The sequence below is a fragment of the Struthio camelus genome, chromosome 19 (genome assembly GCF_040807025.1).
Source record: "Struthio camelus isolate bStrCam1 chromosome 19, bStrCam1.hap1, whole genome shotgun sequence".
Taxonomy (NCBI): domain Eukaryota; kingdom Metazoa; phylum Chordata; class Aves; order Struthioniformes; family Struthionidae; genus Struthio; species Struthio camelus.
The window spans coordinates 9,226,125-9,253,744 of NC_090960.1; the positions used below are offsets into that span (position 1 = coordinate 9,226,125).

A 27,620-nucleotide genomic window follows, 5' to 3' on the forward strand; every position below is an offset into this window, starting at 1 on the left:
TACGCGGCTCTGCCCTCCCCTCGGCCCAGCTGGAGCTGCTCCCTGCTGAGGCGCCTGCCTTTCACCGGGGGGGGGGGAGCCCTGTCCCCCCTCACCACCTCCAGGCCTGCAGACCAAAACGTCCGAGCCCGTCCCCGCCGGACGCAGCAAGCCCCAGGAGCCCGCCGGCCCTCTTCCGCCGTGGCCGCGAGCACCGCTGGGGAGGGACGGGCGCTACCTCGCGAGACGCTCCCCTCCAGCCCCCGGCCACCCCGAAGCGCCCGTTAAAGAGGCGCCCAGCACGGGCCGCAGACAAACGTCCTTCCCGGGGAAAGCCCTCCGCCAACGCCTTGGCCCGGCTCTGTCGGGAGGCAGCAAATAAAGAGGTGGCGGCCGCGTTTAAGAGTGGACTCGGGGTTTCTCCGCGGCTCTGAACGCGACATCGCTGCGACAGCCGGGACAGAGCTCCCCCGCATCGCGCCTTCGGGCAGCCCCCCGGCCGCAGCGCTCGCCCCCTCCCCGCGCCCGCCAACGCACCACAGGCCTCGTGCATCTCCTTAAATACAGGTAGAAATTTATTAAGGAAAAACTGCAGCTTTTAAAAAAAAAAAACAGTATCAAAAAAGAGACAAATGAGGTGAAGTGTCTGTCTTTGGCTGGAGCAGCACCAGAGGGACGGGGCGAGGGGGGAAAGCAGCCCGCGGCGGACGCCGGCGCCGTGGCCCAGCCGGGCTCCGGCTGCTCCTCGGCCAGCCCGCGGAGCCCCACCGCCAAGGACGGCGGAGCGGGGACGGGGACCGAGCTCACAGCCCTTAAACGCTGATCCCAGCCCCGCTGGGACCTGCCGGCTGGGTGACGCACACCTTCCCCCCTCTAACCGCACCGAGACCCGCCAGCGATGGAGCGGCGCATGCCAGGGCAGAGACGGCCCCGCACCAAGGCGGGCCCAGACCAGCCCAGAGGAGTCACCCGGACTCCAGGAACGCCCCGTCTTCATGTCAAGGCTTGTCCAAGGAGGGAGGAGGAGACGTTTTGGGAGCATCAGGAGGGAAACGAGAGCCTAGGGTTCAGCCCGGCCTCCTGAACGCCCACTGGTAGGTGCTCCTTGGTCCGTCCAGGATCATTTGACACAGGAAGGGGTTACCCAGGTCTCTGCCCCACTCTTTGAGGAGAGGAAAGAGGTAATACTCGAGGCAGCAGTGAAAGGTGGGAAGGCCCAAGGCTTCCCGAGGGGTCTGAGGGCAGGCGGCATTCAGCCCGATCCTGCCTCTCCCTTGGGCTTCAGGAGCCCAGCGAAACCATCAGCACTTCTTTCCCCACAACCACCTCCCCGCACCGTGCTGCGCGGCCGGCACGCGCTGCTTCTCCGCTTTAAAAAAGGGAACTCCACCGAAATAAGGGAAAAAGAAGCCCCTCCACCCCCCCATTTCCTGCCTCTGTGTCCAGTGAAGAGCCCGTTTCAAAAAGAAGCTTCCTTTGGAGGCCTCGTGGGAACATTGCGGGGAAAGGGAGACTGAAAAAATACCATCAAACCTCAGCTCTGAGCATCCCGGAGCTGCAGGAGAGGCTCCGGGGAGCCCAAAGGCAGGGACGCCGTCGGGGATCCTCACTGCAGCCCTCGACGTCCCAGCTCTCTTGCAGGACACCTAGTGCGGACGTGGCAGGACGTGCCAGCCCGCTGTCAGGCTGCCGGGGACCCAGGACCCCTGCGACAGCTCGGGAAAGAGCCGGGGTGAGCCAAAGCCCAGCTGCAACGCGGCTACTGGTGCAAGGGCCCCGCGTGGGGTCCCGGGCGCGCCTGGGTCCGAGGCACCCCGCCAACCTCAGGGCCAGCAACATCACCGAGAGCCGTGTATTTTAAAAAAAAAAAAAAAAAAAAAAAAGCGCCCCTGTAAAAAGGGGGTTGTGTTCACAGTATGAGCGGCGGCACCCGCGGCACCGAGGCAGGATGTGCCGCCGCCGTGGGGAGCTGCCGCCGGGCGGAGCCTGGGGCGAGGGGCAGGGAGGCGGCGGAGACGGGGCCGGAAGCGAGAGCTGGGCAGCTCGGCAGCTTCGGCGTCGAGGCACTCCAGTGCTTTCAAGGCAAGCGTGAAACGCCTCTCGCCCCGGGTCTGGCTGCAGGAGGTCGGCCGGCGCTCGGCGGCTGCTCCGGCCGGGAGCCCAGCCCGGCTGCGGCACCGCCACGGCGAGGTGGACACCCTGGGGCCTCACAGCTCGTGTCTCGCTTGGACCCTTCCCCAACCAGGCAGCAGCTGGGCTCCTGGCTCGGGCTCCAAACCTGGCACTTATGGCTTTTCAGTGGTACGGGGCAGCCGTCCGGCCCTCGCCGCCCCGAAGGAGTGCAAACCAGGTTGGCTCCAGCCCCGCTCCTCCCATGTCCCCAGCATTTAGGGGACACGGGGGAGCCCAGAAGCGCAGCCCTGCTGACCCCGGGGACGAGGCCGTGTCCAAGGCGAGCCCCATCCCAGAGCGCCCACCTTGCTGTCGGACCGGAGGCTGTGCGGAGCGGCGCAACGCCCTGCTTCTAAACCGCAGCCCGCTCCGCCACCGCCTCCTCCGAGCTGGCTAAAAACCCACCCTGTGCCTGATCAGCCCGCTTTGAAAAGGAACGGCGCTCCCTCTCCGCGCACCGTCACGGCCTCGTCCCCTCTGCCAGGGTCAGTGCAAGACCTGGTCCAGCTCGTACTTCTCGCAGAACTTGCTGGTGAAGGGCAGGCAGGTGAGATACTCTATCCAGCGCCAGTTCACGGGGTAGACGTACAGCCAGATCACCAGCGAGGCAAAGAGTCCCACAAAGACCAGCAGCGACACGATGATCATGGCCCGCTTGCGGTACTTGTCCACGGTGCCAAAGGTGATGTAGGGCAGGAAGGCGAAGGAGAGCAGGAGGCCGCTGAGGAAGCCAAAGAGGTGGGCGATGTTGTCGATCCACGGCAGGAGCCCGCAGATGAAGAGGAAGAGGACGATCCCAAAGAGGTTGAGGAAGGCTTTCCAAGGCTTCTCCAGGACTTGCCAGCTCTGGAAGAGCTCGACGAAGAGGCAGGCCAGCAAGCCGAACTGGGAGCCGGCTGGACCCACCTGCAGAGCCGGGGCAGGCGGGGAGAGGGGAGTTAGGGCAGGAAGGGCTGCGGTGCCTGCGGCACCTCGGGCATGTCCCCACGCCTCCGGGGACCATCCCTTCCCGTTGCAAAACACGTTCAGCTCTTGCGACCCTCCGAGCCCCAGGAGACGGGCGATGCTCAGCAGCGCTGTGCGCAGAGGAGCACCCACTCGCTGCTTCTGCAGAGCCAGCGCTTCGGGAGACTGGGCAGCGAGGCGGCATCGCCCCCGTCCCGTGCCGCGGCCCCCCTCGCCCCGTCCCCGCGCACCCCCGGGCGGATTAGGGCACTCTGCGTGATCTCATTTAAAGCCCGGCAGGACTTTGCAGCCAGCAGATTAGCCATCTGCTTCTCCGAGGCTCCTGCACGCACACCGACACGTGGCGGCGACACGTGACCCGTGTGGCATGTGCGGACCCCGCACGTGGGCCAGACACCTCACCCCTGTGTGGGGAGCAGAGCAAAGGGGGCACCGGCCTCCCGCCACCCCAGGCAAAACCTGCGGAGGGACGAGACCTCTGCGCTACACGCGGCAGCCCTCTCCCCAAACCCCTGCCTAGCCAGGACGGAGGAGGGCAGCCCCGGGCTGTTGAATTAAAAACAACCTTTTGACCATCTTGGGGAATACCCTGGGCTCCTGACCATATTTCATGCCCCGAAACATCTTGCCATAAGCAGGTTTGCTCAGTGTCCAACACAACAAGGCTCCATAGCTGGCCTGGGTAGGAGAGCTAAGAGGGTTCGGGACTTCCCAGGGCCAGTCCGCAGGGCAGCGAGCGCGCTCAGCCCTCACCTCTGCTCTGTACGGCAGGAAGATGGCGCTGGCCAGATTGCCCGTGATGCCGCTGAGGATGAAAATGAGGGAGATGCGGTGCCAGCCCGCCAGCTTCTCCAGGTCCCTCAGCACTGTCATCTGGAAGGTCACCGACACCAGGCAGTGGATGACCCTGGGGGAAGATACCCCGGGTCAGATCCCCCGGCCCTGCCAGACCCCCTTCCCAGTGCTCCTACCCACTGCTCCAGGGTGCAAAACCAGTTCTTGTAAGATACCCTCTATGGGTAGCACATTTGCAGGGTATCGCTGTAGCTTGGGGGTGTTTCTCCCCTCTTCTCTTCCAGTCCATAAAGGATCACGGTTTAAGAGATGACAGACAGCCCACCGGACACCAAGGCTTCACCATTGCCCTCAGGCTGGGGTGCTGGGTTGTCCAGGGGAGAGCTGGGAGCACGAAGCCGCTGCTCACCCCGCGTGCAGGAACAGGGACAGCCAGAGGCGGTAGAACTGGTCGGGGACCTCCGGGTTCAGGAAGGGCAGGAGGCCACAGACTTCATCCAGGCAGTGCACCTGCAAAGGCAGACACGGGTTCGGGGGCTACAGGAGCTCAGCCCAGACCTCAGAGCCGCCGGGGAGCAGAGGACGGGTTACGCCGATGCCTGGTCGGCTCTGCCACGCGTTGGGTCAGAGAGGGGATCCAGCGTGGTCCGGGGCACCTGCATTGCCCGGTGCTCGGTCCATGTCTGGGATGGGAACAATCAAGCGTCCTCAAGCAGCCACCAGAAGGTGATTTTCCTGCCTGAGACGTGCTTGATACCACAGCAGGTCCTGCTTTTTGCTGGGCAGCGGTGCTGCCTGGGCTAGGCTGGCTCAAGCAGGGGGGCATGCAGCGGCAGCAGGCGTCTGGCCGTGAGCCGGGAAAGCTCTGGGCTTTGGATTGCCCCTGCTGGCGTCAACCCCAGCGTCCGCCCCCGGCAGGATCCGAGGCTGGGCAGCCCTCTGGCGCCAGCACAGCCGCGTGACACAAGCCCCAAGACCCCCCGAATCGCAGGCTGGGCTCCCCGCGACGCCCCGCAGCCCCGCTCACCTGCGAGCAGAGAGTCGCCTCCTCGTGGAAGTAGCCGTGCATGAACTCGCAGTACTCCCGCGTCGTGATCTCGCAGCTGTCAGGGGACGGGCAGGCAGCGGGCTCACCCGGGGCACGGCTCTGCGCTCCCGCCAGCGTCCCCTCCCGCGCAGCCACCCCGCTCGCCCGGAGCGGCCGGGAGAGGGTCCCTGCCGCCACAGCCCTTCCCATCCACCTCCCCCAGCACGCCTCGTCCCGGGCTCTCTGATCCCCCTCTCCCCCTGCGCAACTCAGGACACAGAGAGGGGGGAGCCGGCTCGGCCTGCCCTGGGTTCGGTCCCCACGTCGTCGTGGCTCACCTGCCCTTGGTGCCGATGCAGCAAGGCCTGCCCTTGATCTGGCAGTCCATGTGCGCAAAGCCCGTGTGGTTGGTTTGGGTCTCATAGGTACAAATCTGCAAGCAGAAGGGAGAGGAGCTGTGGTGAGGGAGGGGGTCGAGGCTGCTCCCCGCAGCCCCTGTGCCCGGCTCCTCACTCATTGCCCGCCAGGCCACCTTCCTGCCACCACCAAGGCTGCCAAGGTGCCACCACGTGGAGACCTCGCAGCGCGCCCCGCAAAGAGGGTCTGCAGCCGCTGCGGGCTCTTACCGGCCATCTGGTGATGTCGTCTGGCCACACGTGGGGTGGGTTTGATGCTGGCTCCTCGCATGTCCTGGGAGGATGAGAGGGATGTGGGGTATCAGTAACTATTTCCCCCAACATATCCTTCCCCTCCAACCTAACCGCCCTCCGGGGCCCAGACAGCTCTAGGGACCTGCTAGCTTCCCCCTGCAAGCTTCCTTTGCTTTGGGAAGATTTCTGTGCTTTTAACTCCTAGAGCACCCTACAGCAACATGCTCTGCAGGTTAATGTCACTGTAGCCGAAACATCTGCCAGGTAATTTCACCTCCTTGCAACATCACATACTCCTGCTCATCTCACCTGAAGATCAGGGCAGACAGGATGGTTCAACCACAAGACAAGCAAGGCTCCTGGGCTTTCTGGCTTGCTCGTTGCTGCTTGTGCTTAGGGCAGACCTTGCCTCAGTTTCCCTGCCTATTCCCTCTTCCTCATCCCTCTCCCCTGGTGTGTACAGGGTACTCAGATAGCCAGCCCCTCAGGCAGATGAATTCAAGGCATCTGAGCTGGAAACTCAGCCTTAAGTGGCACGTCCCACACGTGCTCTGCATACAACCAGGTGACCGTGCCATCTCCTCCCAGACCTCACTCGTACCTGGGGTCCTGATGGCACACGGCCCCTGACGTCCGCTTCTTGCCAGAGCCCATTGTCGGTGCGTTGGCGCCCGGCCACTTGATGAACGTTGCCAGCGTCTCCTGCAGGGACGGGGAGACGCAGGTTGCAAGCAGCAAACGTGCTGCTCTAACCCCTGCGTGCATCACACACTGGGGCTGCAGCTGCCTGGGGTTGCACTGGGCAGAGATGGTTTCTCCTTGCCCTCTGGAAAGCTCAAACGTTTCTCCAGTCCTCCATGCCCGCAGGGGAGGAGGCGGCGCAGCCCACCGCACGCACCGAGCAGTCCTGCGGCAGCGTCTGGATGCAGCCCGAGTTGTCATTCTGGACGCAGCAGCCGGAGTTGCGCTCCCGGTCCCTCTCGCGCTGAATGAGCCGCTCCACCTGTCGGTCCTTCCGGATGCAGGGGGAAAACTTGGCCCCCAGGTGGATCAGGTCGATCTGGGAAGGCGGCACAGGTCCAGGGGATGCTCTCCAGGCACGGAGGAGGTCTGTTGCCCACCCTCATTCCCTGGCACATCTCCCTTCCCAACAGCTGCCCCCAGAGCTGACCTCCAGGAGAGGTCAGTGCTGAGAGACTCCCCATGCATGATAGCCCCATATCTGAGTTACCCCCACGGAGGGGAACACAGCCAGGAAGGGGACAGGGTCTCTCCTGACCATCCCACCGTGATGTCGTGGCTCTGGGAAGTGCTGCTGAGCCCCCAGCCTGGCCTGGGACCAGGCAGCCAGTGCCCAGAGGGACTGGGGTGCCAAAGTCCCGGGGGGAGCAGGTTGGGAAGAGGGTGACTGCAGAGTAACTGGGGTCAGAGCTCTGCTCTGGGAAGAGGAGAGAAAGAAGCACCCCAAGGAGGCCTCGGTGACCCTCCACCCTCGTCTCAGGGAAGGGAAAGTGGTGGCCGGCTGGAGGACACAGCCTCGGGACTGCAGCCTGGCAAACCCCTTACCGAGCTGGGCCCAATCCAGAAGTTTTCCTGCTGGATGTACTTGACGCTTTCGTAGACACCTTTGTTCCTCAGCACCTGCCGAGCAAAGCCAGAGTTGCACAGCCGGCTTCCATGGAGTGGGGTCGGAGACGCGGGGCACACGGCAGGAACAAGCTCAGCTCGGGACATGAGCCTCCAGCACAGCCTCCCCTCGGCTCGCCGGGGTCTGAGCAGCCCCCGGTGTCCCCAGGAAGCCGATTTCTGGGCAGCACCCCAACGGGATGATGCCTCCTTTGGGGTGTTTAACACACCCCGCCGGGTGCCAGGCTTGCTTTGCTCAGAGCTGGCTGGCTGCCACCAGGGAGCCAGACATGTCACCAGGAGGGGCCGGCCCCGGTCGGGAGCTCTTAAACTTACTAACTGTGTCGTCACATGCTGGGTGAAGCCGATGGGGGCAATGCCATATGTGCCTATGACCAGCAAGGTGATGAGGATGTGGACAAAGGTGATCCAGTAGGTGAAATACGGCCTGCAGAGGAAAGAGGCTGGGGTCACGGACCAAGGCCGGAGCAGCTCAAGGATGGCGGCAGGCAGGGAGAAGGAGGTCAGGCACAGAGATGCTGCAGTCACCCAGGCAGAGTGGGAAACGCAGCCACCAACTGCGGCAATGCGCATCCAACCCCAGCAGGGAAGCAGCCCGGGGCCCCCAAACCCTGATCTCCAAGCATCAAAGTGGAGACACAGCTGTCTGACCCATGGGAGAGCCCCGAGGAATGGGGCTGGCTCTTGGGCTGGTCACCCCCAGCCCACGCACGCCGTCCCCGTCCTGCTGGTCCTGCTCACCGGTGGCTGTCCGTGTTCTCCAGCTGGGACTGCACTATGCTGCTCAGGCTCCGGCGGTATGTCCTGTTCAGCCACTTCCCCACCACCCCCAGCCCGTAGTAGCGCTTCTTGCGGTCGAAGGCAAAGTGTTTCACTTTGGAAGCGATGCGCCTGCCTCTCCTGGGAGCGGGGCCAGGGCCGGCGGAGGCTGGGGTGAGCTGGGCACCCTCCCTTCTGCAGGGAGAAGAGATACCCATTGAATCTGCCAAAAGGAGCCAGCCAAGAGCCCACCGTGTGCAACTCCACAGCCTCATCCCAGGGCTGGGGCAGCCCAGAGGATACCCTGAGATAAGGGCTAGGGGTATTCTCTTGGGTTCATCCTAATAGGAGTGCGCTAGAAGATACAGAAGTGCCCCATGGCAGGGAGAGATGGTGACGCTGAGAGACAGGGGGATCTCTTCAGACAGCGGAGACAGTACGCGACCAAGAGATGGTACTCACGGAGTGAGCTGCTCCACCTCCGGGGACACCCTGACATCCTCCCCCACCAGGTGCATGCGCAAATACGTGGCCGATAGAGGCGGCGACTCAAAGACGTCATCTGGCATGGAGTACGTCTCGTCGTGCATGTCCATCTGAAAGGAGCACAGAAACTCCTGGGTGATGGCTGAGAAACCTCCTTCTGACTAAGGAAGGCCACGATGTCAGCCAGTCCCAACCTGGCAACGGAGGCTGGTGAGAGCATAACCCCCACTTACATCCCACTAAGTCCTTGTTGCAGGGTCTGAAACGCACCCACGACCACAGCTTTGCTTCCTCTGTCCCCGAGGAGCATCACCGAGATCGGGGCTGTGCAGTGCACAGCAAACACTGGTCCTCGCTACTGCCAGGGCAGGGCTGGGAGCTGACACAGGGGTCCCTTTGCACATACCCAGCCCTGAACGCAGCTAAAACCCTTCTTGCTGCCATCTCGGGTAAGTGATTGACCATTCTGTGCTGAGCCATGCAGGTGTGAGCACCATGTCCCCCAGCTCCGGTGGGCTCCAAGCATTTGTTACATGGACCATCTTGGACCATCTCCGAGGAGACAGAAATGCTCCAGATCAGAGAACCACTTTCTCCTAGAGACTGCCCTCAGAGCAGAGAGGAGACGGGACCATGGGATGACCAAGCTCCCCACTGATGGTCTACACACCATCGTCTCCCTGAAAGCCCTGCTCCGCCCTCAGCCTTCTCGCAGACCTGCACGGGCTCAGCGCAGAGGAGCTCCCCCACAGCCTGACCCCACCAGCCGGGCTGGCTCCAGGCATGGGGCCCCTTCCCCGCTCCGACGGCCAGCAGGGAACTGCGCTTGCCTTACTGAAGAAGGACGAGTCCAGGGTATCGGCAGCGTCCACCATGTCCTCGTCCAGGAAGCTGGGGTACACAAAGCTCCTCTTGTTGCTCCTCCGCTTCTGAGCCAGCGGCTCCAGCACAGAGCGTCCCTTTTGCAGAGGAAGCAAATAAGGATAAGAAACAAGAAGCCCCCAGTTTCGCCAGCGCTGAGGGTTTCTCAAAGCCTTGGAGCATTCCTCCCCAAAGCCGAGGCCGTGGCAGCAAGCATTAAATACCAACCAGCCATCCTATCCCCTGGCGCGAGGGCGCTCAGCCAGCGGGAGCGGCAGGCAGACACCGCCTTCAACTCCTGAGAGCCAGCAGCGTTGGATCACGACCACGTTAGTCAGCACGCAAGTGAACTTGGGATCCCCTTTCCAGTCCCTGGCCTACAAACCTGTCTGCAAGGCTTGCCCAGGACTCCCCAGGGGCTAGAAAGCCTCCAGAGAAATTTCTCCTGCAGCAAAAGCTCACCGGACCTGTCTACAGTGAAACCCCAAAGCTGGTTTTTCTAGGGATGCCGTGCAAAATAGTTGTACTTTGGTGGTCATGTTTCCACCAAAACTTCTCCTTTTAAGCTGAGCTTAAAAACCTTCCCCCCTCAAATCTGCACCAGAGGGAGAGAGTGATCTTTGTGCAAAGCAAAAAGCCAAGAAACAAAGAGGAGGGGGGAGGGACAGAGCTGAAAACAAACCAAGAAAGGAAGAAGAAAATCCCACTCCCCACGACTCACACGGAGAAGCGCTGCGGCCGCCTTGTAGCTCATGTGCGCGACGGACTCCCTCTTCCGGCGGGGCAGGCGGCTGTAGCCGGAGCGGATGCTGTTGAAGGAGGCTAAGGAGGCGACGCCGGGGGTCAGCGGGGGCAGGACGTGGTGGGGTGTGTGGGGGCGATCGGTCTCATCGGGATGGCGGAAGGGACGGCCCCTGGCCAGTGGATCTACGATCTGGGAGAAGGCAGAGACCTCTTGGTGCTTGAAGAGAAAAGCTCCAGACCAGGACCCCGATCCTACGCCACGAGCTCTACCTTGGGCATCTTGGCTGGCTTTGGCGACTCGGTGCCCTGGAAGGAGGGCACCTCCTGGCTGGGGAGCTCCATGTCGCGGTAGGCAGCCTTGAGCTTGCCGTATCTCATGCTGCAGTGCTGCAAGCTCTTGCGCTGCCAGTGCTGCCGCTTTCCTTCCCAGTCGCTGCTGACGCCAAACCATTGCGCCGTGCCCCTGCGCAAGGGAAGGGGACAGATACGCGCATTGCCCAGCTGATCTCCCTGCCAGGTTAGCACTTGACCCACGTCCCAAGCCCGGCACCGCAACCCCAGCCGGGCTCTGTGTGCTTGCGTCCTGCTCTCAAGCAGGTGATCTGAGTTTGGGTGTCTCAGCTTAGCCCAGAGCAGGGCACAATTTTGACTTGACTATGGGTCTCTGGAGGGACAAACGGTGTTGTAGAGGGGTCGATGGTGCTCAGGTCTCACTGGAGAGCTAACACCACTGAGACTTGCACGGTGCATAGATAGTTTATCAGCTCTGTGCTGCAGCAAGAGAACAGCTCAAGGCGTTTGTGAAGGTCCTACACAAACAGCAGTGGGAAATTTTCTTGATCTATAAAACAACCATTTGAGTCACTACTAAACAATTCTTCTGCTGTGGGATGATTCCTAGGCAGACAACAGCGAGTCAAAACAAAGCCACGCTCAACCCTCCAAGGCTTTTCCTTTCAAGCCCTGACTCTCCCCATCCTCACCCCGACGCCTCTGGCTGGCACCCGCAGCCATAACACCCAGCCTGGAGCTTGGGGATCCCTCCAGCCACCCCACCACCGCCAGAGCCTGCCATGCCCTCGTGCCAGCCCGGGCCGGCAGTGCCCAGCCCTCCCGAGCCCTCACTTGCGGATGCTCTGGGACAGGGAGGTCTGTCGGCGGAAGCCGGGACGTTTTTCCGAGGAGCTGTCATATCTCTTTGACCTGGGCTCCTGCAGGCTCTTGCTCTTTCGGTAGATGGGGACCTTCGAGGGCTGGAAGACAGGACACGTAACTGGGGAGTCTGTGTTGCTGCTGCTCTCTAGGAGCTCCCAAGCCCAGCACGGGATGGAAGGAAACAGGAATTTCTGCAGCGAGAAAGGATCAGCTTCCCCACAGAAGAAACCAGACCCTTTCCCCCACTTTGCCAGCATGACTGTGCTGAGCCCAGCCTGGGTTCAACCACTGCTACATCCAAGAGAGCATCACGGCCCATAGCTGGACATCCATGTCACAGGAGACGGGCTGGCACTGCTCACCCCGTGCCCTGGAGGAAGCTCCAGAGAGGCTCCCAGAACCACCACAAACAGACGGGTCCCGGCAAACCGGTGCTGGCTGCCGGAGACCCCCGCTTACCTCCTTGCGGCTGCCGTCCTCCTCTGCCTCCCGGGGGGGGATGACGATGGAGAGGTTGGGGGGCTTCTTGCTCTGCAGGCGGCTGCTGCTGGAGCGGCTGCCCCCGTTCCTATCGCCGGACGACATCTCGGGCAGGCGGCGTTGGGCAGGCTGCGAGGGAGGGAGGGGGACGAGGAGTCAGCGCGCAGGCGAGAGGGGAAGGCCGGCTGATGGCTGTAACGCCTGTTTCACGGCCTCGCCGCATCCCCTCCCTCCTCATCTTCTGCAGGGTAAGCGGATCCCTGCCGGAAGACATCGGCAGAAGCATTAACCGTTAATGGGGCTTTGTGCAGGGGAGACCCCAGGAGGCAGGGAAATGCTTTAAGCACTTCCTCTGTCGCTGGGAAAGATGCGCAGATTTCTCTTCTCTAATTGCTCCCTGGGGGGGACCACGGCCGCCACCAGTTTGCACCAAGTTTGGCAGCATTTTAATTCTCGGCTCCCTTCTCTTCCCAGGCACAAGTCCCGGATGCCTCATCCAAATATCTCGGGAGCCAGCACATGCTTTTTGTGCGCTGGCAAGAGATGGAGCAACATGCAGGCCAAGAGGAGAGGCAATCCGGGTTTGAGTTCAGGGCCGCTCGCGTGCCCTCGCACTCGCAGAATCGAAGGTTTCCTCCCTGAAGGCTCCGGGCCCATGGCAAACCCCAAGCAAGGCAGGTAGCTCCAAGCAGGGTTAAAGCTACCCAGGTCCTACAAGATGCAAGCTCGCACACGGAAAGAGGCTATGCCTCAGGAGGAGACGGGGAGAGCTCCCTTACTCAGCCATTTAAGATCACACGATCAATCAGACAGCCGTATCTCGCTCGCTTTCAGCATCAGCAGCCCCAAGGAATAGGAGGCTTGTTTTTCAAACCCAGCCCATGGCTCATGCCCCACAGAGAGTCCCCAGGCAGGTGCCACCAGCAAGACTCTCCGGGGAGCTGCGTGGCTGGGGCGATGCTGCCCGGAGCACTGCAGCGATGGGAGCTTCACCCTGACGGTGCCTCCAGAAGCGTGGGCTGGAAAGAGGCCCAGATCCACGCAGGATCATCACAGTCCCAAAGGCACCTGGCCAAGATGATGGCCTGTTCTCACATAGCCCAGGCACTGCGTCCCTGACACCCATGCCACCTCCCCAGATTTGGACAGGCGTGGAGGGGGCGCAAAGGAAACGTGGGCTCCTGATACAGGTACCTCATCTCTGAAGGTTCAGATCCATCTCTAACTCCCTTGGGGACGCAGTTTCTCCCAGCCATCTCCATGCCGGACGCACCTTGGGGTGGGGTTTGGTCATCCCCTCCACCCCAGCTCCCCTCCTGGGACTATCCGGCTAAGGGGCTCAAGGCGCACCGACCTAAAAGGTTATCCCAGAATCACTTTGGCTGCCCGGGGACGGCAGGTTAAGCAGCCTAAGTGTGTCTACAGGCACCGGGCTCAGTAATCCTGCCTGATGCGCGCTCACCCGCAGGGATGGCTGACGAGAGCCCCAAGGTCAAGGGGCTCTGGGGGATTTCGGTGCCGACGCTCACCCTGCCGTGTTTAGAGCCAGCCAGGCTGGGGGGGTGGTGGCGGCGAGCAGATTTGGCGCGGCTGAGATGCCGGGCACGCTACGGGAGGGCAGATTAGCAGCCAAAGCTGCAGAAGCAGGTCAGCTGGACTCCCTTTCCGTGTCACTGCCGCGGCTGAAGCGGGGCACGGCGCGTCACACAGGTGATGCCTTTCACCAGGCCAAGAAAAAAAGCCAAACAGGCAGATTTCGGGCAGGCAAGCTCAGATAAGGAAGTAGGGTTAGGAGCAGAGCGAGGCATGGTAGGAAAGACAGGGTGAGAGCTCCTCGATGCCCCCGCGGGGGCCGTATCCTGCCTTTGGGCTCGCAGAGAGGCGCCAAGCAGGGAGGTCCCAGCCGGCCGGGTCCAAGTTCAGCAGACGGGTCCAGGGCAGCATCCTACCGCCGGGCCGCAGCCCTGGAAGCCCCTTTGGCGCCCGAGAGCTTTGCCCCACCTCAGGGATGGGAAGATGTTTCCATGCTAACGCTGGCAGCCCCAGGCCTCTGCTTCCCCTTTACCGCAAGGGCCCTCAGCTCCTGCTGCCTTGGAGGTACCTCCCAGCGCCGGCGTCCGGAGGAGAAGCTTCGAGGTGGGCGCACCGTCGGCCGTCGCTCGCTTCCCAGTCCATCGCCAGCATGAGCGGACGATGCCACAAACCCAGAAACTCTCTCTCTCGGCCACAGCTCCCGTCGGGGCACTCCGAGTGTCCCGCTGTCCCAGACCCCCGGCACGATGCCTCGGCTCCGACAGGCATACTGCCAGCCCCACTCATGAGCATCCCTTGGCCTCCCACCAACGCTGCAGGGGTCCCAGATGGGTGCCGCGGCATGGCCACAGGGATGGTGCTGTCTGCTGTGCTCTGCCCTCACCCCAGGGCCAGCAGCAGAGGGAAAACACGAGCAGCCATCTCTGCCGGCACCCCTGCGTGGGAGGGAGTGAAGGCCTGGACACCCCGGCAGAGCCCCCTCGGGGGAGCAGGGGTCCCGCTGGGACTCCTCTGCTGCCACCCACCACCACCGAGCCTAAGCTCAGGGGACCGAGCGGTGCCACCGGCTGCAAAATCCTGGCTTTACCCACTCGGCCCGGCATCTCCAACAACCCGCCTCCTCCCCGGGCGCCAGCACGAGCAAAGTCTGCCTTTAGGAGCGTGGTGTCACCCGTCGGACGGGCTCAGGCAGGCGCTAGATGGCAGCCGCAGCCCTCCGCCGGCTCCCTGCCTGGTGCTCCAGCCTGCCTGTCCACAGGTTTTGCTCCCCGGGCTCCTGGGAGGAAAAGGGAGAGGAGTTCGGGGTCTGGCTAGGGGCAGTCACAGGGTGAGGATGGGGTTAGACGCTGAACCAGCTAAAAATCAAAGGAGAGGCTACGGAAGGGCCAGGCTTAGCGGTCCAACCCAGGACCCACAACCCACAGCCAAGCCCCTGCTGTCTCACCCAGGTCTCCAAAGGCAAGGCGCCTGCTATCTGCGCTTCCCTCTCGGCAAAAGAAAAAAAGGGGGCTGGCGTTTCCCCACCCAGCGAGAAGGTGCCGGGTGGCATCGCGAGGATGCAGGCAGCGAGGGGCTCCCCTCCGCCAGCCAAACCCAGCTCGACACCGTCCCAAGGAGAGGCAAGGCGGCTGCCGTAGCCTCCTGGAGCCGCCGGTGCCAAGGCCGCCCAGCACGCCCACGGCGGGGTCACGTCAGCAGCCGAGCACACGGCGCACCAAAACGAGCCGTTTAAGCCCAAACAAGCCCTGGGAGCAGAGCTCTCCGGGGAGCCTCTGGATCCAAGGACGCACCGTTCCCCTGCGAAGGGAGATAACCACAGGCAACAAGAGGGTTTCGCCTCCAGCACAACCCCTCCGAGGAGCCCACGGACGCCAACGCTTTCTATTTGCCCTTTTCCTAATCTCTAGCGCTTTTTATAACCCTCCCTTTCCCCGCAAAAGCACGCGTGCAGCGGCGGGGCGGAACGTAAGACACAGCTTGACCGCTGGCTTGACGAAGACGTTGCCATCAACAAGCGCTAACGGCTCCGGCCGGCTCCCGTTCCAAAATCAACGGGAACGGCAGAGGCCCCAGCTCTCGCCCTAGAGCACGGCGTTGCCCCAGGCGCCGGGGGCAGCTCGGCTGCTCCTTCCTCCCTCGCTACCGGCCGCTGGCACCCAGGCTCAGCGCCCAAGGAAGGAGCAATCCCGACACCCCTCCGTTAGGGTGCCCGGTGGCCGCAGCGACCGCGGCCGGCCCCGCCGCCTCTGCCCCGGGCTCGGCCAGCGCCCGTCCGACCGGCCTCCCTACCTCATAAGAGCGGCGGGGATCGCAGGCGGCCCGTCTCGACGGCGAAGGCTGGTGGCGGCCTTCCTCTTCCTTCTCCTCCGCCCTTCACGCGAGGGAGCCCCGGAGCACGGCCGAACTCCCCCTGCTCCGCCTGGCTGGGGGGAGACGCCACGATGCAAACCACGCACGGAAAAGCGGGTCAGGGCTGCAGGGACCTACCGCAGCCGGGGAGGAAGAGACGCTGGCTTTGGCTGCGGCGTTTCCCAAGGGCAGGAAGAGCTTCCCGAGCTTTCGGGGACGGCGGCTGCCCGCAGCGGGCTGGGACCACAGCCAGGCACCGGGGAGGGCGGCAGGATGAAGGCAGGATTAAGTAAACCGGGAGGGCAGTGGATTTCCTCCTGGGTGGAGGGCCTCAGCGCCCCGCCGCATCCGCCCCGGGGCAGAGCTGCGAGGCCGCTCGGGGCCCAGCTCCAGCGCCGCTGCCGGCCCGGCCTCGACAACGGACGCGTCCCTCACCGCTCTCGCGGCCGGGAGGAGAGCCGACCCCCCTGCTCGGGGCTGGGTCCGACGCCGGGATCCGCCGGCGCGGCCTCCCCCTTCCCGACCGCCCCGCTTCGGCTCTGCCGCGCCGGGGAGCGCTCGCCGAGAGGCGGAGAAGAGCGGGACGGGGACGCAAGCGCCTCGCCGAGCTACTGAACCGCTGCTGGCTCGGCAGGACGCCAGCCGGGCGGTCCGACCCCGCAAGCGAAACTTTCCATCCCTCTGCTGAGCCGGAGCCGCCGCTCGTTCTCCTCTGCGGGGCCGACAACCACCAGCTGCAGGCGGCCGCGACTCCCCCCCCCCCCGGCCCCAGCCCAGAAACCCAGGCCCGAACGGCTCTCAGCAGATCCCCAAGCCCTCGGCAAGGCCCCTAACGCCCCGCTGGCCGCCGGCTGCCCCCTGCGCCGCGGCAGGACGGAGGCGCTCGGCCCGGCGCCAGCCCGCGTCGCTGCGGGGGCACGCGGCCGGCGTTGGCCGCGCCGCCCGGCCCCGGGGCTCGCGGGCGCCGGGAAAGGGAAGTGAGAGGCGGCGCGCTGAGCTGGCGCCCGGGGAAGCGGCTGCGCAGCCGCCCCGCCGCGGGGACGACGGGGGACCCGGCCCCCACAAGCACGTCCTCCGCTCCGTACGAGCTGTGCTTCGAGCTGGAAGGCGGCGGGGGGTCCCGGAGCCATCGTAGCAGTGACTACGCTGGAAAAGGTCTCCGCGGAGAGAGAGAAAACGCACCGGGGAAGCCGCTACGAGCCGAGGGCCGTGGAGTAGCGGCGAGGATTTAAGCCGGTGCGGTCGATAGGAGCGAGGGGCGCAGCCCCCGCGCTCGGACCCGAGCGGGGCAGCTGACGGCGCCGAGGCGTTTTCCTTCGAGCAGGCGCCAGGCAGGGAGCGCAGCGCGCGCGCGCCCGCCGCTGACCCGCGACCGAGGCCGGCCCCGGGCAGGAAGCGATGGAACAAGCGATGCGGCTCGCGCAGCACGTCACCGCGGGACACGCCAGGATGCTCCGAGCAACAAACCGTGCAGCTGGCGGGGCCGCGTGTCGACCTGCAGAGCAGAGCAGAGCAAGGCACGGGGCAAACCCTCGCACGGGATGGCCGAGAAGCCCCTGCAGCGCAGCCCAGGTCACCCGTCCTACGGCGTGCGCGCTACGGCTGCGGAGAGGCATCCGGGAGCCGGCCAGCTCCAGGCGGAAGGGGATCGCTCCCCTGAAGCCCGTCGGCGCAGCGGGAGACGTCCGCGGGCGAGACGACGTTCCTGGCGCGGGAACAACGCCGCTGACGGCCCCGCGGGGGCTTAGACACCCCGGAGCCACGAAACACCCCCGGAGCCGTCACCGACGCGAGCGCGGAAAGGGTTGGTTTTCCATTAGGCAAAGACTGCCGCTCGCGCTGGCTAACGGCAACGCTCATAAATGATTAACGAGCATGTTAAAGACATCTATCAGCGCCAGGAGCCTCGTTAAAAGGCACTCTCGGGCTATCCTGAGCCCTGCACGCAAAAGATGCCCGACCCGCTCGGCTCGGTTCGAGTAACTGATTAACCACGGATCGGACCGAGCGGCTCCTCCTACAGGTCTGCCCCCGGGAAAGGGCGCCCGAGCCGCCGAAAAGCCGAGCGTTTCCCAGGCTCAAGTTTCAGATCTGACAAAAGCAGCCCAAGACAAACAGCTCCTGAGATGAGGAGATATTATTAAAAAAAAAAAAAACAAACAAACTTGTTGAGGGGAAAAAAAAAAAAAAGTTAAATACTCTTCATTTTTCCGTCCTCTCTCTCCTTGCGAAGCCCAAGCCCGGTTCCTCATTCCCCCGCAGACCCAGCTCGAAGGGAGCCTGGGGGAGCCGAGACACGCTCTGGCCACGCGTCTGCAGCCTCCCTGCGTCCAGCCTCTATTTATTTTTTGTGGTTTGAGTATTTTGGCTTTTCTTAAGGACGAAACACACTTTAAGGCACCGCTGCAGAAGCCAGCTCGTCCGAGCGACCTCGAGCAAGCTAGCGATTTTGAGAGCCATTACTTGTCCATCGCGCTTCGGCTTTACCACAATTTCAGATCACCCGTGCTAGCGCCTCGAGGCCGCTCGGGAAAGCATCCCCGAAGCCTGGGGCAGGCGCAGCAGCGCTAAGTCCATAAAACGGCTTTTATGATAGGCGTTAAGCTCAAGGAAGGTAATAGGCCAAGAGCAGCTGCTAAAAATGAAGCCTCGCGGGAGCAGTTTGAGCCCACTGGGTCCAAGGACCCGTGCCGGAGACCCGCGGACTTGGACGGCGTCCCAGGCTATCCGGCTCCGCAGAAATCCTGCCCCGCGACCGCCCTCCGGCCGCGAGCCGGCTGGCCCCCGCGCTGCAGAGGAAAGCGCTGCCAGGGAGCGGGGTAAAGCCGCTCCGTTTTCCGCTGGGGCCGCGAGCCGGGGAGCCCGCGCGAGGAGGTCGGTGCACCAGCCCAAAGCCTTCTCGGTCAACCACCGAGGCCCGAGGGGGAGACGGGAGCAAGGCGGCCGTCGGGGAGAGCGCGGCCAGCGCCGACGCTGGGGAGAAACGGCTAAAACACCCTCGTCAACCCGGAGAGCATGAGCATAGCAAGACACGTATCTCGCAGCAGCTAACAGACAGGGAGCAATTTTTGCCCTAGAGCCTTCCTGCGCCCACGGGGATTCGTGCGCCCGCGAGCCCAGCCGTGCAACCGCCGCGCGGTGCCGTTTCACAGCCCGGCGCTCTCCTCCACTCCCAGCACCAGGACCGCTTCCCCCCTCCCAAGCCACAGAGGGGACAACTCGACCGACAGGCTGCCCAGCCGCGAGCCGCTCGCCGGGCAAAGGCTCAGCCGCAGCTCAGTCCCCGCTGCCATCGCCCGACCCGCAGCGGGGTGGGAAAGCGGCTCCCTCCCGAGGCGGACAGACGGACGGACAGACACGCTGCCCCAGCAAAGCCGGCGACCGGCGGAGGCGCAGCTCGGCTAGTAAACGATAACGCAACACTCACCAAGTTTCACCCTGGGTCGGAGCATCGAGAGAGGACGGGTTTGTCCGGGGAGGGATTTTAAGCCGCTCGAGCGGCACCCTCGCCTCCTGCGGGAGTTTGTCGAAGGGGGCAGCCACGCGCCAGGCTCCGAAGCCTCGCGGACGCGCACGCTCGCTCCCTCTCTCCGGGGAGTTTTAATCCGCCTTTTTCCGCACGGCTGCTCCTGCCTGAGGGGCAACGCACCAGGCCAGCGGCCCGCACCGGCCCAACTCGGGCTGCCTCCTGCGGTCGATACGATAGCCAGAAAAAAACCCTACTTACCCCGAGAAAGAGCAGTAGGGCCCAACAGGTTCCCAGGGTTTCCAGCCAGCCGAGACGCTCACCTTGCCAGATCTCTTCCGGGAATTAGGAAATTCGCCCCATTCCCCCCCCCCCCCTTTTTTTTTTCCCTGTAAGGCAAGCAGGGCATTAGGCAACCGTAGGGCGGTTTGTTCATCCCGGGTGAGTTTCGAGCGCTCAGCACACCCTGGAAGGAAGTAAAAATTACCGAGCTGAGATAGAGAGAGCAAAGCCAAGGGGGCTGCGCTGGGCGCCGCTGATAAAGCTGCCGCAGGTCCAACCCTGCCCCTGCGGCTGCCGGAGCTCGCGGCCGTCTGTCCTCGGCGGCGGGGACAGGAAGCGAGGGCAGGGACCGGCGGGCGGCTGCTCGCGCCGTTGCACAACGCAGCCTCGCGCTGGGCTCGTCCCAGCCTCCTTGTGACCGCGCCACCCCGGTTCCTCATCACAAGGGCTCAGTTCTCAAGGATCATGCTCTATTTTTGGGAGGAAGGATGGGGAAGGAGCGGTCCTCAGCATGCCAAAAGCAGGGTGGGGCGAGATGACACCTCCCGGCTCTCCGGTAAACATGACTTGATGTGTCCCAGGCTTCAGTGGCAACGCAGTGAAGCAGGACACGTCCCCACAGTGGGTCTTTCCCACCTGCAAGGACCATAGCCTTGGTCTCTGGAGATGATGCCACCACCAGCAGGTCCTCGTCCTCCCCAAATTGCCACCCTTGCTACGGGAGAGGAGAAAACGACCAGCAAAACCCAGCATGAACGCAGCCCCACCTTCTTGCCCAAAGGACCCCTCTTCCCACGGGATGAGGGCCCACACACAAATAAACCCTGCTGGACCATGAACCATCACCCCCTGGTCCCTGCTGCCCCCCACCAGCGGCCACGTTGTGGGACAGGGACACTCCTCCCCACGCCGCTGCTCGGGGACTCGACAGAGCCCTGCGCCTCTCCACGAGCCTCTCCGGCTTGAGGGCAGCGAAGGGAAAGACCTTGCCTGGAGACGTCCCAGGAGGGGACGGCTGGATCCCAAACAGCCCCGGGCCGAGGGGCCAAAGGAGGCAGCGCTCCGGAGCTGCTCCCAGAGCAGGCAGAGACTCCCTTAGGGCACGCAGCTCCTCCGCGGGACCTGGAGGGTCGCATCGAGGGCCGTAGCCGCGATGGTCTGCGCGGAGCCCCGCTCCCGGCTCCCCCCGGCCACGGCCGTTTCGCCAGGGACGGGACGCGGGCGGCAGCGCGACAGGTCAGCATCTCTCCGGACGCGGGGCCGACGCGCAGGTGGTTTCTGCCTTCTGCTTCCAGCAGAGACGTCAGACGCGGCGGCACCTTGGCGGCGGGGCCGGTCTTCTGCCCCGGAAATGCTCTCAAAGCCCAGGTTTCTCTGGCAGCGATGTCCCCTGCCCTCGCCGACTTGCCCCCACCCAGGGCTGCTCGAGTCCTTGCTTGTGGCCCCCCTTGGCAGCCTCGGCGCCTGCAGCGCGTCCACGCCACCGCGCGCAGCCTGAGCGCGCCCAGCGCCGGCGCAGCAGCCGACCGACGCGCTGCAAAGTGCAAACCAGCCGCCCGCGGGCTGCAGCGAAGCCGCCGCGCTTTACAGGTTGCCGGCGCCGCGACTCAGCCTGGCGGGTGCTGAGTGCAGGGCAGCCCGGCGAGGGGGCGGCGGCGGCGGGAGCCTTTGAGTCACCGTCGCGGTTTCAGCGAGAACAAAGGGCCAAAGTCTCCCGCCGGCAGCAACGAGAGCAAACAAGCCTCCCCCGGTGAAAGCCCGGGAGAGCAGGGCGGCTGCGCGGGAGGGATTTGCCTTGCTGCCAGGGGCCCCGCCGGCGAGGCCGCGGCACATCTCCCGCCGAGCGCACGGCCGGCCCCGCGCGCGCACCGCAGCCGGGCAGCGCATCCCCGTCCCGCGCGAGCCGGACGAGCCCCGCAGCCTCCGGGAGAGGGGCTGCCGCCCCGGGCAGGGTGCAGGGCAAGGGGACAGCCAGCCGCCGGGCCACCCTCTGCACCCAGCGGCATCTCAGGTAGGATTACAGCGCTATTTAAAAGCGGGAGAAGCTCTTTCTTGCACGCATTTCCCAAGCTCCTGGGGTTTATTTAACCCAACTGCGTAATTACACTGCTCTCGGATAAAACCCAGCGCTACTCTGATTCCTGCTCAGCTTGGCTTCAACAAGGAGCCCCTCGTAGCTGTGCACGATCACGATGGCCCAAGTCCTCCAGCGCAGGCTGCAGCAAAACCCAAGCTGATTTTGCCTGTGGACAGGGCTGAGAAGGGCCAGCTCGTTACTTGTCAGAGGCAGCGGGGAGGGAGCCGGCAGGAGGACACCCGACTTTCCCGGCGGCATCCTCAGAAACAGGCAGCAAACGCCTCGGCAGACGGGCGAGAGAGGCTCGGCGCGGGGCCGGCCGCGGCGGCAGGCAGCGCCGCGCGCGGGCCCAGCCCGTCCCAGGCAAGCGATGAACCGCAGGCCCTCGGCACAGCGGAGCGGTAAAAGCGGCCCGAAGAGGCGCACTAGAGAAGCCACCTCGGTAAAACCTCCCTGCGCCAGCTCAGCCGCTGCCGAGCCTGCGCAAAGCGGCCGTTTGTGCCAGCGGCCCCGCGTGCGAAGGCGCAAGGCGGAGGGAGACGCTTCGCTGCCCTCCGGCTCGGCCCCGCCACGGGGGTCACGTCCATTGTTTTAAGGGAAGAGCCAGAAAAATCACAGGCTTGGCTCCGGCCGGGCTGAGCATCCGGAGGGGCGAGCAGAGGCGGCGAGCGCAGCCGAAGGGTCCCGCCGGCTGCCGAGGGCGCCCGGCGCGCCAGCGAGCCGCTCGGCAGCCGCCGTCGCCCCTTTCGCTGCGGCGGGGAGCGCTCCTGCCGGCGGCCCTGGGTGCAGAAGGGTGACCCGTCCGGAGGCTCAGGACGGACACCGACGGCTGCGTCCGACTCCCCCCGCCGGCAGGCCGCGCGGCAGAGGACCGCACGCCGGCCCCGGGCGCCGCGGGGAACCGCACGGACGCACAGCTGCTCTCGGGCTGCTAACGCTCGCCTGCAGAAGGTGAGAACCAGCTGGTTTCACAGGAGACTGAAACACCTCGGAGCCGTTTGCGGCCGTTCCCAGGTGGGGAAACCGAGGCACGGCAACCACACCGACTCCTCGCTCGCGTACACGGCGAGTCTCGGAGCAAAGCGCAGCGTGAGCGAGGCCCGGCCGAGCCGGCAAGCGGGATGCTCGGCTCGGCTGCCCCGCGGGCGTCGCGGCTCGCGCACCAGGGGACGGAGAGCGGGGAGCTCGGCCCCCTCCTGCGGGGCCCAGCGCCGCGCGGCAGCGCGCTGCAGCCAGCCCCCGGGCTGCTCTCGCAAACAGCGTGGGAAAAGTCAGCGCTCGGCCGCCCGCGGCCGCCCCCGCGCCAGGCGCCCCGCGAGCGAGCCCGCCGCGCCGGCAGTTTTGCCGAGCCCGCGGCCGAGAGGCGCCGGCGGGAGGTGCCACCGGGCCGGCGCTCGCCCCGGCCTCCTTCCCGCGGGCGCAGGGGAAGCGCAGCTTACACATCCGCGGCAACCCCACTTCCGTGCCGGCAGACGGCCTGCCAGCCGGAGGGTTTGCACAACCCGGAGGCCAACGGGCCCTGGCAGGAGGCAGCCGGGACGCGCGGGCGCCGTGGTCCGCGTGCCCCCGGCCGGCGCGGGGGCCTCTCACCGGCACGGCACCGGGACGCCCTCCTGCCGCCCGGGCTCCCCCCATCGCCGCGTGAAAGCGGACAGCTCGCTGCGCAAAGCCATCAGGTTTCCCTTCCCCAAAGCAAGCCAATAACATCGCTATCGAAAGTCGACTTAAAGCAGGAAGGAAGCGCTCTGCGTTTCCTTGCCCGGGGCGCTAAGGGGGTCTTGCATCCAGGCGACCCTTGCGCTCGCCGCCTCCACGCGGATTCGGGTGTCTGCAGCTCTGGGGCGGGCGGCACGCCGCCGGCGGGGACGGGCAGCACCCCAGCCCTGCGCCCCAGCCCGCGCTGTCCTGGCGGGCGCCATCCCAAACCGCTCCTCCCCGGCGCGAGCCGCATCAGCGATCCCCCCCCCCCAGGACCGAGCTAAGCCAACAACAACAAAATAAAAGCTAATAAAACATCCGGCTTCGGTCCGAAATCAGCCTCCCGCCCCGGCGGGCAGAGCGTTTCGGCAGCCTCCCCTTTCTCTGCAGGAGGGGAGCAAGGCGAGCAGAGCCGGCGGCGGCGGAAGGGACCGGCACGGGGCCGCCAGCCCCGCTTCCCGCCCGGCCCAGCAGAGAGGTGTCCGGTCGCAGGTGACTCTCCGGTGTCCGAGAGCGCGGGCCACCCTTCTTCCCCCGGTTTTCCCCACGCACCGTACGAGTCTCTCCCAGCTCCTGAGGAAGCGCCAGGCTGTTTCTCCCCGGGGAAGGAGAGGGGCCCGGTGGGGCTGTTCTCCTCCCCGGGCAGTTTCTAAGAACTTTATCTACAGCCCACAACTGCCCTAGATTCAAGTTATCGGAAGAGAAAGGGGAAGGCCCTTCGCACAAAGGCCACAAACGCTTGGTTTCTGCGCAGCAGGCCAACCAGACCGCAGGCTGCCCCCCGCTCCCGCGACACGGAGCGTTGCTCTGACCGGGACGCAGGGGAACCCCTTCCCGCTCCGGCTGGCCGGAGACGAGAGCAGCAGGAAGGAAGAGGCTGAAGAGCTGCTAACGCAAAAGCCTCGAGCAGAAAGCCCAGCCGAGATGGCCACCACGCTCCGCCCCAGCGCAGAGGTTTCAGCAGGAGGCCGCGGCGGCTCCCAGCGCAGCGACGCGCCAGCCCAGGCCCGTCCCGCAGCCCTGGCCAGGCTCCCATCTGCCCCGCACCGAGGACTCACCCGCGCGGAGCGCGAGGAAACGCAGGGGCCCCGCGCGGCGGAGGAGCGGAGCCAGGGCAGAAGGAAGGTCTCGGGGCCAGAGGATGCCACAGGGCAGCTGGAGCTTCCCCAAGTCCGAGTCAATCACGGCTCTCCAATCCCCCCACCCCAAACGCCTCATTAAGAGAGCAACAAGCAGTCAACTGCCTTAAAAAAAAAAAAAAGAAGAAAAAGAAAAAAAGCAACGATTAAGTGAGAAAATGGGTAAGAAAGCCAAGGTTTTCTTTCATGCTTGCAATAAAAAGCACAGCTTTCAACACTCACTCAAAGGCTGGGGAAATGGCCATAACCTAAAGTGCTGTAAACACTCCCAGAAGACCATAACTCCTGGATCCGCCTAATTAAAAGGGACTGCTCCCACCTCCGTCAGGGCCGTGGAGCCATCATGCTACCAGACGCCTCCTGGCCTGCCAGGACAGCAGGGACCAGCGGTCATTAGATAAAAAGCTTTTCAATAAGGGAAGCGTTTCCGAGCCCATCGCTTGCAGGCTCCTATAGATTTATCAGGAGTAATAACGTTTCAGCCTCCAACGATTCACTCCTGTTCCATGCAGAAGCCCTCTGAGCGCAAAGCCGACGCTCCCTCCCTCGGCGGCTGGGGTTCAGGTCCCTGTTGTGCTCCTAGGGGCTGCCAAAAAAAAAAAAAAAAACCCACCGCGGGCTCCCCGTCCGGCTCGGGACCGGGCTGCGGGGGACGTCCCTGCTGCCACGCCGTTGCCAAAGGGGCACCGGTGGCTGAGGACCCAGCCCGAGGCCAGACCCTGATTAAGAAGAGGTTTAAACAGTGCAATAAATAAATAAGTAAATAAATAAAATCAGGCAGCCCCAGAGGCGTTTTGCAGGATGAAAAGGAGCAGTTTGGAGAGATAAAGGAATAAACCGTTTCCACCTGTGGAGGAGATTACAGGATGAGTGCTCGCCCGGCTGGCTGGGAGGGACGCGCCGGGAGGAGGACGGAGGAGGACGCAGAGCCAGCGCAGGCTCCGGGCGACGCGATCGGGCGCAGCGAGGCCGGCGCGTGGGAGCCCACCGCCCGCCCGCTAGGTCCTCGCGGAGCTCGGGGTGCCGGCCTTCGGCTCCCAAAACCCCGGCCCGAACAAACCCAGAGCCAGGCAAACGTCCCAATATCCTCCACCTTCTTCCCGCTTTCTTTAGCCATATGTGTCGTTTTTGACCCCAAACTCATCCCGGTTGTTTTCTGATTGAGCCAAACTACCCACGGGAAGGAACAAAGATATATTTTGGAGGTTCTTTCAAGCTCGCTTTAAGCATTAAGTGTAAGTGATATCAAAGACAAAAAAACTGATTCCAGGAGAAAGCCAAGCGCTTGCCTTGCAGTTTCACCCCGAATTTCCCACCTCCTCCACCTGACCCCGGGGAGCATTCTTCCCCGAAGAGAGGAGACGGAGCCAGCCCTCTCGCACGCCAGCCGCCGAGCCGCTCCACCGACGCGCGCCGGCGTCCACCGGCCGAGCGCGCTCTGCCCAGGCTGCTTTTTCGGGGCGTAGAAAACGCACGAAGCGCTCACACGTGTTTCAGAGCGCCGCACGGGGCTCGGTTCCCATCTCACTGCGTTTGCGGTAGCTGCGTCGGTGTCAAACTCCGGCGGTGCATCATCCTTTCTCCCCGCTGGGCGCCCAGCATCCCCGGCTGCAGTTCCCGCTGCTCGTGCGGCAGCGGTGCCGAAACACGTCCCCCGAGCGCCGAGCCCAGCGGGGCTCCCTGCACCGCCGGTAAAACTTCCGGAAACAAAAAGGCAGAAGGCAGCGGCCGCGCGTACGAGGGGCGATACGCGCTCCCTACTCCGTTCATCGCGAAGGGGCAAACAACAGGCGCAGCAGCCAGAGAGCCAAGAAAGCCGCTTGGGGAAGGCAGCCGAGGCACCAGCGCGCCTGCTCGGGAAGCAGCTTTAGGACTTCAGCTCTCAGAGCAACCCGTGCCGGCGGGACGGCAGGCACAGGATGCTCCGACTTCTCCGGAGCGGGGCTGCCTTTGAGCCCCCCGGGCTTGTTTCGGAGGTAGGGATGGTTATTTCTCACTCGGGAACCGTGCGGGAGCCAGCAGAGGCTCCTTCGGAGGGCAGAAAGGGGAGAGCTGTACCGTCGGGTGCTCCTTCCTGGCTCGGGAGAGCCGGGGGCAGGCGGCAGCCGGGAGCGCCGGCGGATCCTCCCGCCGTCCTCGCGGCCGGGCCGTGAGCTCACTCTGGAAATCCCCGGGAGCGACCGTCCCGGGCTCGGGTCACACGGGGAGGCCGGCGAACATCCTCGGCTGGCGGTGGGAAGGACGACGCCACGCTGGGGAAGCGGCAGGCACTTCCTCCTGCCGCGGGGACCCGACGGCTGCCGTCAGCACCCTGTCGCTGGCGAAGCCCAAGCGCCCGGAGCTCTGCCGCAGCCCGGCCCGGCGAGCCGAGGTGAGACCTGCGACATCCCCAAGGATGCGACGGGGTCCTCAGCCCCCCCACGGCAACTAAGACCCGGCGGCGGAGGACTCCGGAGGGACTACCTGCGGCGGCACGTCGAGCGGCAGCCAGGCAGGGCAGGGTTGGTTTAAAGCCCGGCCTCACCCACCTGCCCCAAACCTGCCAGACGGCTAAGGGCCAAAGCACCAAACCGACCTGCCGAAACCTCCACGCCCAGCCTGCCTCGGCTCCCGCGCCCTCACCCGCACCTCCTCGCCGACCCTTCGCTCCCACCACGGCTTTATCCGCTCGCAAAGGGCCGGCCGCGGCCGCTTCCAGGCGGTGCTTTTGAGGAGAACAAAGCCGCCCCGAGCACCGGCGGGCAGCGCCGCCGCCGGCGGATGCCCCAGAGCAGCCCCGAGGGGCAGGAAGCGCCGCCAAGCGCCGGCCGGAGCAAGGGCACCGGGGCGGCCGCCGCCGGGGCAGGGAAAAACCCACGGAACAAAGGCAAAAGCGGCTGCTGGCCTGGTTCACCAGCCCGGCAGCCCGAGAAAGGGGGCGAGGGCTTCTCTCGCCCCGGCGGCCCGGGCTCCCCCTGCCCGGCCCGGGGCCGCCCCAGCGCGGACACGGACGCGGGCCCCAGCCGGGGCCGAGCGCCCCGCGAGGAAGAGGAGGGAGCGGCGGGCAGCGAGCAAGGCCGCCCCGGCGGCACCGCGGCCGGCCCCGCAGGAGCCGGGCGGGCAGCGCCGGCAGGAGCCCGGGGGCCCGCAGCGGGACCGTCCCCCCCACCCCCTTACAACCGGGAAGGGGCCGGGCGGGGAGGCGGGGGGTCAGCGCCCAGCCCCGGGGAAGGGGAGCGGGGCGGAGGGGGCGGGCGGCCGCAAAGCGGCACCGACGGAGGCGCGATCTCCCCCCGCCCCGGCCCCGGCCCCGCTCACCTCGGCGCGGCCGCAGCGCGCCCCGCTCCCGCCGGCACCCGCCGCCGCCTGGGCCCGG

General features: G+C 64.9%; 1 protein-coding gene across 8 annotated transcripts; it reads right to left on the bottom strand.

Moving 5' to 3' along the window:
• Positions 1-536: 536 nt before the first annotated feature.
• RHBDF2 (rhomboid 5 homolog 2) lies at positions 537-27,620 on the bottom strand. Of its 8 annotated transcripts, none has more exons than XM_068913536.1 (19): positions 27,563-27,612; positions 12,916-13,075; positions 11,701-11,850; positions 11,212-11,339; positions 10,357-10,549; positions 10,064-10,276; positions 9,312-9,440; positions 8,458-8,591; positions 7,978-8,190; positions 7,552-7,663; positions 7,156-7,230; positions 6,488-6,649; positions 6,191-6,291; positions 5,566-5,629; positions 5,278-5,372; positions 4,940-5,015; positions 4,322-4,422; positions 3,871-4,024; positions 537-3,057 (listed from the first exon to the last, which is right to left on the bottom strand). In XM_068913536.1, exons 3-19 carry the CDS (start codon positions 11,824-11,826, stop codon positions 2,638-2,640), a joined length of 2,496 nt encoding a protein of 831 aa, XP_068769637.1. In that variant the 5' UTR covers positions 11,827-11,850; positions 12,916-13,075; positions 27,563-27,612; the 3' UTR covers positions 537-2,637. The 8 variants fall into 8 exon arrangements, with proteins under 8 accessions (XP_068769637.1, XP_068769638.1, XP_068769634.1 ...); XM_068913537.1 differs by lacking the exon at positions 12,916-13,075 and adding an exon at positions 15,544-15,677 and having other exon boundaries at positions 27,563-27,586; XM_068913533.1 differs by lacking the exon at positions 12,916-13,075 and having other exon boundaries at positions 27,563-27,620.

Bases quoted from the DNA above. Each gene is read 5' to 3' on its own strand.
- RHBDF2 (XM_068913533.1), bottom strand. From the start codon at position 11,826: ATGTCGTCCGGCGATAGGAACGGGGGCAGCCGCTCCAGCAGCAGCCGC. The intron at 5,016-5,277 runs GTGAGCCACGAC...GTCCCCTGACAG, and splicing joins TGCATCGGCACCAAGGGCAG to CTGCGAGATCACGACGCGGG. The intron at 4,423-4,939 runs GTGAGCGGGGCT...CTGCCTTTGCAG, and splicing joins AGGCGACTCTCTGCTCGCAG to GTGCACTGCCTGGATGAAGT.